The sequence below is a fragment of the Notothenia coriiceps genome, unplaced genomic scaffold (genome assembly GCF_000735185.1).
Source record: "Notothenia coriiceps isolate Sejong01 unplaced genomic scaffold, NC01 NC01_scaffold00025421, whole genome shotgun sequence".
In the NCBI taxonomy this organism is placed as follows: Eukaryota; Metazoa; Chordata; class Actinopteri; order Perciformes; family Nototheniidae; genus Notothenia; species Notothenia coriiceps.
The window spans coordinates 28178-39662 of NW_011358122.1; the positions used below are offsets into that span (position 1 = coordinate 28178).

General features: G+C 40.5%; 1 protein-coding gene across 2 annotated transcripts in view; it reads left to right on the top strand.

The window, feature by feature from the left end:
* aimp1a (aminoacyl tRNA synthetase complex interacting multifunctional protein 1a) overlaps window positions 1–9120 on the top strand; it is a 13347-nt gene extending 4227 nt beyond the window's left edge. For both annotated transcript variants that reach the window (XM_010783564.1, XM_010783565.1), the window contains exons 4-7: window positions 1411–1566; window positions 3614–3822; window positions 6757–6925; window positions 8806–9120. In XM_010783564.1, coding sequence (XP_010781866.1) covers window positions 1411–1566; window positions 3614–3822; window positions 6757–6925; window positions 8806–8972 — 701 coding nt within the window. In that variant the 3' untranslated portion in view covers window positions 8973–9120. The remainder of the gene's footprint in view (window positions 1–1410; window positions 1567–3613; window positions 3823–6756; window positions 6926–8805) is intronic.
* The last annotated feature ends 2365 nt before the right edge of the window (window positions 9121–11485 follow it).

Consider the following 11485-nt stretch of genomic DNA (forward strand, 5'->3'; position numbering starts at 1 on the left):
AAATAAGCAAATTTTAAAGGACTCAATATGTTGATATTGTATGTTGGTGTTGGAACGTAGAAGGAATGCGTTTGAATTCACCCGAAACAAACTGTAACTAATTGGGATGTTTATTTTTGGCGTTTCTTTCTAAGTTGCATTCATTAGCTTAATCAAAACACGGATAAATATAAATCTTTCTCAAAGGAATGTCAGTCTGCATCGCTGATTCGTTTTTTTTGAGTTGATTCAAATATAATAGGGACTTGGTACACTTCTGCCGCCAAGGGATAAAAACTGTGACAGCTCAAGTTCGGTGTCAAATTTGCCTCAACACCATTTTAGAGTTGAACACAAGTCTGTTTGAAAACAAGCATTGTTCAAACCCACAGAAGTTTGAGGTGCACTCATTCTGTGGGTTTATATTGGTCGTCATATTATCACCTCATCAAGTTGTTACTGCAAACATGAGCGCAAATTGTCCAGCTAATTCATCTCTTTAGCTACTAAATGTTTCATTGTTTTCTTCAGTAAGTCTGGTTCGGGGTCAGAAAGCAGAACTGTGAGCTGTAAGAGGATTACAAAACGTAATAAAAGTGGGACTGATAGGTGATCCATTTCTGTGGATTGTCACTTTTAGCAATCCCTTTCACATTGTCATTCAATTAATAGCTAATACAAACATATTCAGTAGTGTATCTTCTTTTTTAAGTTTCATGTCGATTTCCTAATGTTTTGAAGGATGCATGCATACAAAGTGAAAGGATTTCAAATGATATGACCATATGACCTCACTGCAAGCATCATAAAGAATGTGATATACTGTAGTGTGTACAAAGTTGTTTTCAATGTCAAAAACATAACGTGAAAACGTAAGGAGAATGTCAGGCGTATAAGAGGTTGTTACCCATAATTCCAAGGTAAACCCGAAAGGTCCTGATCTCGGGTCTTAACATAGAATTAGGGTAATTAAAAGCATCACGGGCGACGGTGGTGCGTCTGCAGACCGATGTTTTTCAGACTCAGGCACTAGAACCTGCAGGCACTCGAACATCAGGCGCCTGAAATGAGGGGTTATTTCTTTTGTAGGACATTGTTCCCTCCTTTAGGGCTCCGTGTCCTTGTTTCTATCAACTTGAACACTGTGTCATTTTCCCATCCAAACAGTTTGCATCAGGAGAGCAGTCCTCCCACTGGGTGTGTAAATAAAGCTCAGTGTTGATGCAACCAGCTCTGTTCGTGAAAAGGGGCAACTAGGAAACAGTTCACCTTGTGTATTTGTTATGAAAAGTACCTCTTTCACAGCTATAATCATAACTTTTCATACTTTCACAACATTTTTGAAAACTTTATGTGAGATAGTTTGGAAAATGTCTCCACTTATTATTATTAATCATTTCTACTGACTTTTTTGCATTTGTTCTCTTGTAGTGCTGGCAGTGCCCATGCCATCGGGCGACAACAGTGTTGAATGTTCGAAGCCCACCCCTCCCAAACCCTCTGTAGCAACTACCTCCTCCCCTGCTGCTGCTGTCCAGAGCCCCCCTCCCACAGATGAGGGTAAAAAGAAGAAGCCAGAGAAAAAAGGTAGCGGCTGCAGTCGAGTTCATATTTGTATTTTATATCTCTACTGTGACATGTCACCATGCTTTAGTGTTCAAAAAGCTCTTTATTTTTCTTATACTGCCTGTGCTGCAGCACCTCTTTTCACCCTCTGTCTGAAACCAGAGCCCAGTCTGCTCTGATTGGTTAGCTGGCCGGCTCCGTCAACCACTTAGAGATGTCCCGCCCCTTAGTCTATCACGTACAATGTGTTGTAACGCTAGCCAATAGAAGTGCAATTGTTACATAGTGATGTCATTATGTTATGGAAGTAAACAAAGGAGTCCAATGGAGGCGTTTCAGGCAGGGAGGAGGGGGGAGTATGTGGGAGACTAACACCCTCTGAGGGGAACTTTGGGATTTTAGCCTTTGCAGACCATTTACATGCACCAAAACCTATATAGCACACAACAGGAAAGGGAAAACCCCCCAAAAAGCATAGGGCCTCTTTAAACCCCTCTAGATATGTCATTTAGTAACATGTGTGTCTGTATTTCGTTATTAGTTTTTACAAGACGGACAATATTAAAGCCATAATGTGACCTCTGATCCCTGTAGGATACATTCAGTCCTTTGATTTCTTTTTCTTTGAACTGTTTTCAGTCCGACAGATGCTGTGCTCTGTCCTTACAAACTCAATTGAACTTCTCCAAACACGTTTTCCACTTGAATTCCCAATATCAGGTGATGATGGATGTAAGGCAGAAATATCGGCCTCCTAATAGATTCAAGATCTCCGGGCCTCAGTATGAACACGTTATGCGAAGCTTCGTGTGTTACGAAGTTCCATGAATTACAAGCTACATTTGTGACAAGGCGTTCTTGTCTAATCCAGTAATTGAATCCAATTTGAGAATGATTTAATGTTTCGTTGACGCTTGTCACTCTAGGGAACCATTATAAAACCAAAGTGTCCCTATGTGTCAAATAAAGCATTTTACATTTATTATACAGTCAGAATACAAAACAAGAAAGTCCATGCCACGGAATTTCAATTATTTTCCAGTAAATCACCCAAATGTTTTAGATTTATTTCAGCAATTACCTATCTGGAATACTGAGAAGAACTGTCAGGCATAAACAAGGAGGATTAGAACAAGATTTGAAACACTGACAAATTGCAGTTTCAGGAATTTCTAACACCCAGATGTTAGCGAGGTAACAGCAGTCACTTATTTCTCTTCCTAAATGTGTTGTTCAGACATTTATGTAACGGTGTTCCCCCTCCTCACAGTCATCACTTGTTAGTCTGAGTGACTTGGTGTAATGTTTTACACCGCTGTGCTGTCACCACATCAGAGCATTGATCACACGGAGAATAAATGTCTAATATTAAAGACAGAGGTTGGAATTCAAATTTGTCAGAGCTGGTTTTGGCTCAGACTGTGTGGTCACTTGATCAGTGCGACCCAGTGGAATGAATGTGAAAGCTAAGCAGGCGAGTGAAAGGTACCTCGTCTCTCGGGAGGAAGCATCTGCTATTCTGCTCTGTCATTGGATCACTTAGCACCCAGCCAAAAGTAGGTATCGTCATTTAGTCAAGGTATGAGCCCCACATTTCTTGGAAGAAGTGGAAAAGAAAGTCTATTCCTTTTTATATTTTTATTTACTGACGGCTGACTTGAAACGCATGCAACCCCGAGGCCTGTCATTGGTTGCTTTGGTTTTTATTTATGGGAGGAAATTAAGTCAGATTCCTGACAGATGCCCGGTATTGTTAGCTATGATTTTGTTTTTCAAATGTTCCCTTGGAGTGATACCAGTGGTCTGAAATATTCTCTGTGCTTTAAAACAAACATTTCTTCTAATATCAAGCACACTTAGAAGTAATAGCATGAAAACTCTCACAGATGCCTAACCTTACCAACACATGATGGATGGCTACTGTCGGACTTTCTGTGTGGAAACTTCCAAATCAAACAAACCGTTATACAAACATTGTTTTTAAACAGATTAAGTGCAATCATTTGTTATTTAAAATGTCATATGTGAAGTGTGTAGTATAACCATATTTGCCTTTTGTGTATGCCAGGAGGGGAGAAAGCAGAGAAGAAGCAGGCAGCTCCCAGTCAAGAAGACGCCAAGGTGGACGTGTCTCGTCTGGACATGCGCGTTGGACGTATAATCACCGCTGAGAAGCACCCGGACGCAGACAGCCTGTATGTGGAGCAGGTGGATGTGGGAGAGGCTTCTCCACGGACAGTGGTCAGCGGGCTGGTCAAGCACATACCTCTGGAGCAGGTACAGTACAACTCGTGTATCTAAAACAATAGAACATCACTGTTAAAGTACGGCTCGGACATCACATATCACAATATTTTAACCATATTCCTCTATATCGATATTGTAACCCTATTGGAGGTTTGACCATTGATGCTTTAAAGTGCACCGATCATGCTATTTTTAGGCAATAGCATAGGTCTCAGATATATAAAAATATATAAAAATCTATTAAGTGTTTTGCTCAAAATACCAAACAGATCACCCATTCTAGCCATGCCTCATATCCCTCTATTTCACTTCCTGTTTCAAAAGTGCTGATTTTGGGTATAAAGCTTTAAAAAAAAAATGTGATAAAATTGTTTCTGATAGCAACTTTCTGATAGTGCCGTGGGTCCACATTTCCGATATTACGTCATATCGGACGCATATCTGGATCAGCTCTGTTGTACCCCCGTTTTTAGAGATTTGGGTACGGAGGAAAAGAGAGAGAGTTTTATTTTCTGACGCTGCGTGAATTCCCTGACACACCGGGCACATATCAAAAAATGCATTTTGCATGATAGGTCCCCTTTAACCCAATATTTGACATAGAAATGACATCTCTATGATATCACTATATGGATATAATATCTATATATTGCCCAGCCCTAGTGTTAAGTGTCATTCGAGTGCAATTTGCAGGGTGGGATAATGACATTTTTGGAATATTCTGTGTGATTAACAGATGTTGGTTTCCAAAACTTGTTCACATGATGCCGCAAGAATCCAGAATATGTGGAGAGATTAAAAAACATTCTCTGATTTAGATTGAATTTTGAGTTATTATAGATTCCAGCCCGCGAGCATGTAGATGTCAAAAAGAACATCTGCTGGCTTCCTACAGGGTCTGCTTGTGGTGAGGAAAATGTAGCCTTTAATACAAATTAGATTTTCATATTAGCTTTATGTCTCCCCGCAGAGACTCTGTTTTAGAGACTAGACATAGAGGCAGTTCTGTATACATACTGTACCTATTCATTTACGGCTCACCAGGGTCATCATAAAGTTTTATTAGTCAATTTAAAGTTACTTCTTAGGTAAACTAGCTGACAGTGCTGCTTAGAAACTTCATGTAACTAGTTGGCCATTCATGATCTCCATCGTCTATTGGTGTTTATTTTGCTTTCACATTTATGATTTGCTCTTGGAGTACACTTATTTATACATGAGTTACTTTTATGGTTAACAGTATATCTATATTTGCCCCTTTTTTATATCTAGACCAGGGAGCCTTTGTGCTTCACACTTCTGCATTATACTGTATGTAGACAGTGTATATCATTTAAATGGAACCACATGCTAGCATAAATCATGTGTAACAAACCTTGCCAAGAAAAGCTACCTATGCAAAGATACTTGTTTTCATGCACAGACAAACATTAGACATTAGCTTGTTTAAAGAAGTTGACACTGTTGCAGCAATGGCATTTTGAAGCACAGTCTTAAAGGTCCCATGTCATGGCCATTTCCACTGATCATAATTCCATTGTTGAGGTCTACTAGAATAAAGGTATATTGTGCAATTTTCCAAACTCACATTGGTTTCTCATACAGCATCTCTGTGTAGTATGTGTATTCACTCTCCTAAACGGCTTGTTGGAGCGCCTGCCCACCCCCTCCCTGTGAGCCCAGTGGCCGTCTGCGAGACAGCGAGACACAGCGAAACCCAGCCCCAAACACACACACACCCGCAGCCTGGCTGGGAGTTTGTGTGTGTGTCAAGGCTGAGTTCCGCGCTATCTCGCCGACCCCAAACCAGTGAGCCAGCTCACAGTGTCCGCTCCTCGCAGCAGCGAGCCTCGCAACGTCCCGCCGAGTGTGTGTGTGTGTGAGGAAGTCCGCGGATTGGTCCAAACGTAACGGCTCCGTTGACGTCACTTACGACGTTATTATGTTACGTCACTATACCCGAAATACGTCACTATACCCAAGAAGTAAACAATGGAAAAAGAGAAATCCCCAACGAAGCGTTCTGGGGCAGCATAGAAAGGTATTTTCTGTGTTAGAGTTTTACTCGCTACAGGGTGTCCTTTGAGGGTTTGTGACTCTGCAGACCGTTTACATGCAGAAAAAGCTACATAACACACAAGGGGACGGGTAATAACCAGAAAAGCATGACATGGGACCTTTAAGAGAAAGAAAGGAGAAACTACTGCTGACTTTAGTTTGTCTGCATAGGTCCATTACTCACAGTCTCAAATCAAGTAATTACTTTCCTTCATTCTTAACTTTCTTATTTGTAGGATCCATTTTTTGTATTTCTGTCAGACGAGTGAAATATCTGAGGATTTGTTTTACGGATTTAATGGCAGTACTCTTGAGTGTCTGTACTTCCCGGATAAATAATAGGTTGTTATAAAAGGAGACAGGATAATCATAAAATAAATGTTAAGCGTGAGTTAACATATATTGCTCAAGTCTAACAGTTTGTTTTATAAAGCCTGTTACAGAACATTCACATACTATCCTGACTTGAGATTAAATATAAAAAACAACTACTAAAACCCTGTCCAAGCAACATGAGGGATTTTAGATTTATGAGGCCATTTCTTAGAGGATGCCCGTCCAAAAAGGACTGGTATACATCATCTACAGGAATGCTGGATTTCTCTTTTCCTCAGCTTTGCCAGAAACCGTTCTTTCTTTTAAATGTTGGTAAGCCGCAGAGGTCTCCAGGCTCGCGTTTAAAACGTTTCTTGCTTGCTTTGATTTGGTTAAACCTCTGACAACGCCATTTTAAGTCACGAGATTGGAATCATTGTTTGTATTGGATTATGAAGTTCTCTGTCAGACCACATCAGTTAAAGGTGTTTTTTTAGCTTGAGTAAATTGGGTGTAATTAGTTTTTCTTCTGTATTGTCCAGGGCATATGGGCTGTAAAATATGTATTTAATCCTCTGTTCCTCCGTGCAGATGCAAAACCGCATGGCAGTCCTGATGTGTAACCTGAAGCCAGCCAAGATGAGAGGAGTGGTGTCCCAGGCCATGGTGATGTGTGCCAGCTCCCCAGACAAGGTGGAAATCCTCGACCCCCCGAGTGGAGCAGTACCAGGGGACAGAGTCACCTTCCAGGGCTTCCCAGGTACCAAGATTACTCTACACTCAAAAGCAGATTCATTTATTTGCAAAAAGTTCCAATGTTAATTCAGCAGCTTAAACCAAAAACAAATACATCAAAAACCAGAGGCACCAGATGAAAAATCTAACTCAGGGAATATTCACATTTTCCAGACAAGAATTTCGATTGTGTAGTTTATTTTTCAGCGTGTTTCAACAACAGTACAAAGAGCAATTGTTGACATGACATGCCTGCTGCTTGCTTTGTGTCTTCAAATAAACATATGCGCTTGTCAGTGCCTAATCGCACAAATCACCCTGTCCAAAATCACCTGGTGTCTTCAAAATCAAAGCACAATTAAACTAAATAATTATCCCTTTACCTTTATCGAAAACAGCAAGAAAATAAATGTTTAAATATCCCGTGAGGCCATAATTCCGGATATCAAATCATTGAATAGCTCCAACAGTTACAACCAATTCCCACCGTACAGACACCAGGGACTGAGTGACGATCAATGATGAATTCCACTGTAAAACGTTTCCCAGGCTAGTTTCCACGAAAAACCTCCTATTTTAGGAAATGAAGGGTGTTGTTTAACCTTCTCGCTGCCAGAAACAACACCAATCATGATGCGTCCTCATCCCCACTGAAGCTCTCGTTAGAGGACCCCCTGGTTCTGTTTGGTGGTGGCTTAATGGCCTGTGACTGCTTAATCAACGCGTGTTGCTAGGAATGCAAGCTGCTCTTTTTTGAATCGTCAGTCGGAAAGATAAGTGTCCTAATAGTCTTTTTAAATCCTACTAATGTAAATAAGTTTGGAAAATCCCTATTTATTTACACATCAACTACTAGACCATACAGAGGAGACAAGGTCCCTCCTGTGAAGCGTTAAAACTCAACCTATCAATTTGGTCCAAACTGTAAGACTGTCGCCAACGGGCTGGTATGGCTGGGATTTGAGTCTGAAGAGAAGGATGTGATGAAGTTGGATCTGTGGTCGAATACCCAGAGCCCAGCTGAGGCTTTCATCCCTGCAGTACACATGTCCCGGCCACTTGAAAGCTACTTGATTTATTAAGCATCTCGTAGGCTGCACTCATTTTTATGGATGCTAGATTTAAACCAAACTTGATTGGTTTGTCATGTTGTTGAGTTATTCTATATAACAGTACAAAATTAACCGATACAGAATCAAATAATAGGTGCAATTGTTTTTTCCCCTTTTTTTCTTGGTTCAGATTAAATTACATCAAATCCACCACCGGTGTGAGAACACGATTGTAATTTGGCTACAGTTCCCCAACTAATGGGGCGCAGTAACTCTTCTTGAACTTTCTCAGAGAGAGTTCTCAAGTTGCTCATCAAAACCTCCTTCACGCTTCTGATCAAAACTGATCGTTGCCACTCTTGGGTCGTAAACCGGCAGAAATGGCAGCGTAAGGAAATGAAACACATTTGTGTCCTCCTCATACCCTGAGATGGTTATGTAGAGAGGAAAAAAAAAATCTGACACCAGACAGAAGCCGCCCAGTACCGGCTGTCATTTATTACAAACGTCGGGCAGCATCAAAAGCAAAGGCATCGTGAAGTTAGAAACTCACTTTTCTCCGGATGCTTATTTCCATTCTGAGAAGTTAGGAGTAGATGCTTTGAATAAAGTTTAAAACCAACGGCAGATTTATAAAAGCTAATTGAACATGATAGAAAGTCTCACTATTCATGATTCACATGGGAGGAATGAAATTGGAGTTGGCCCGATAAACCACGGTCATTTGTATCAGCTGTAGTTTAGATTGTATCACTGTATGCTTGCTATGAAAGATCTATAAGTCCTTCATGTGTGATGGATGAGCCGACGACAGAAGAGTTTCTAACGCATCAAACACACGTCTTGCCTGCAGGTGACCCAGACAAAGAGCTGAACCCCAAAAAGAAGGTGTGGGAGCAGATTCAGCCCGACCTGCGCACGGACGACCAGTGTGTTGCAACGTACAAGGGATCTGCCTTTGAAGTCGCCGGCAAGGGAGTGTGCAAAGCCCAGACCATGAGCAACAGTGGAATCAAATGAAATAACAGAGCTGCTTGAAATAACTCTGTGTTTACTTGGCAATCATCTGAAGGGATGATGGTGTTGAGAAACAGGATGGTGATAAACGAAAGTAATGCTTCGAAGATGTTCAATAAAGGGTTTTGAAATTAAACATACTTTCAAAGTGTCTGAAAAATCTGTTATTTTGTGACCGCTGGGATATCAAATTAAATCCAATTGTGTTTCTGCTTAAAATGCCCAGTTTCGTGTTCTCTCCGGAGGCACATTGGCTTGATTGTGCTTTGAGTTTGAAGTTATAGTTTGTAAAGGACATTAAGTACTGGACTTGCATGAACATCATTTGTTTGTGCTTCATCTAGTCCCGGGCATTTTAATGAGCACAAGATGAAACGGGGATGGATCGGGTTCTGGAGCTCTTTGCAGAAGATGCTACTCATTCCCAGCTCTCCGATCTGTCAGTGTGTGATGCCAGTGCAATGTACTTTGTTTTATTGTCCTCTTGAAAGGAGAAGTCTGCCCATCTCCGGAAGTATCTGACTACACAGAAAGAGAAACAGACAGAGAGCTGAGCAGCTGAGACTATAATGTTACATCAACAGTAATTAAGGCCATTCACTTTACAAAAACATCTGTCATGGGTCAAATCCTATCATCGTGCAGAGCTTACTGAGTCCAGTGCTTAAGAAACCTTTAGTTTGTTCTCTCTTTCTTTGGAGAAAAAGTAACATGCATGTGCTGAGGAACAACTACACCTTAAAACTGCAGGTAGAGTCAATTTAAAATTAGATAAATAATAACAGTGTTCATCTCAGAATATTTTTGCAGTTTATGCAGGATTAATTCAACCCATATTGCTAATTCTCTTTTGCCTTCTGCCCTTTTCATATGAATACAGGGTGACTTTTAACAGTCTGTCAACATTTGAGTAAATAAGCTCTAGTTGAACAAAGAAATCTTGGCAAAACACAGAGAACGCAGCTGTTAAAACCCAGCTTCAGTCTTTATAATCATTGTCTGCAGATGGCACAACTGTCAACAAAGCTATTGTATTAATCGACCTGTAAACGGTTCGCAGCTCTGAACTGCTGCTGCTGTTAAATGTGTTCCTGATAGATGGTGCAGTACATATTTGCTTTCTGAGGTTCTCCCTTTCCTGTAGTAGTGTGTTAAATAGGTTTTTGTCTTTGATATGGGAGGTGTGTGGTGCAGTGGGTTGTGCGTTGGTGTTGGGATCAGGGGGTCACAGGTTCAAACCCCACTGCAGTCAGCATGTCGTTGTGTCCCTGAGAGACTTCACCCCAAATTGCTCCTGTGGGGATTGTCCACAGTGTTGAGTATGTTAGTCACTTTGGATAAAAGAGTCTAAAAAAGTGACACGTAATGATATTTAACCCCTGAGCGATTTTAAAAAGTGTCCTTTAGTGGTTAGATGGTTTGCCATGATTTAATCCATCCCTCTCAGCACCCACATTCCACATTTAACTACTTTAGACCATCAATCAGAAGAGCCTCTCATTTTCTGGTGACAATATTTGATATTCACTCAAATGTATTCTCACCTGAACCACAGACGTATTCCTTGTTGTTTTGTGACCATAAGGTTGAAATCTGAGAGAAAAACGAACTCCAGGATATTTTTAGTCAGGTGTTTGCAGAGCACACGTTTCCTAATTGAATCTTCATTTGTATCTGCTTTAAACTATGTGAAGCAGTGAACTATTTGTCGGTACCACTTACATTAAGACTACCCTTAAAAAGAATATCATAAAGGGTTCATAATAGGTTATCAATTAGGTTGTAAACACTTTATTAATCATTAAGAACCATTTATAAACCAGTTCTAACGTAGTTTTCATACATCAACACAGGCTCACTATTTGGCAAGATGACTAAGCCTCATATCGGCTACTTGGTGAGAATCAACTCGGTGAACAACAGATACCAAGGATGCTGGCTGATGAAGAAGACGAAGTAAGCTAAGGTAGCCAATATAAGACTTAGCAGTACAGATAAATGTGGGCTCACTATTTGGCAAGCAACCGGTCACAGTTGCCCTGTTTATCTCATGTCTTATAAAAGCTTATTAATGATTTATAAAGTGTTCACAACCTAATTAATCAATGAATTACAAACTATTCTTAAACCCTTTATACGGGTAGTCTTATTGTAAAGTGGTACCTATTTGTCCTAACAGAACATCTTCTACTTTTTCTCTCCATATTGGAGTTTTTCTGTTCACTACATTTCTCTATTGGGATCCAGCAAGTGATCTTTAGTCAGTAAGGTGAGTTATTGGGGTAAGGTGAGTTATTGGGGCCAAAATAACTGACAACACACTTTGCCAATGTTCTCTGCCAGACATTTTTGATGTTTTTTTGTCAGTGCCAGAAGCTAAAATAAAGAAGACCTGTAGGTGTTGCTGCCTTTCTTTATCCTCCAGGTTATTATGTCCTTGTAATGACCTAAGCAAAGAAAAACAACTCTTCCAGCAGGACTTAATAAAGGTGGACAGATACAAAAACGACACCTTC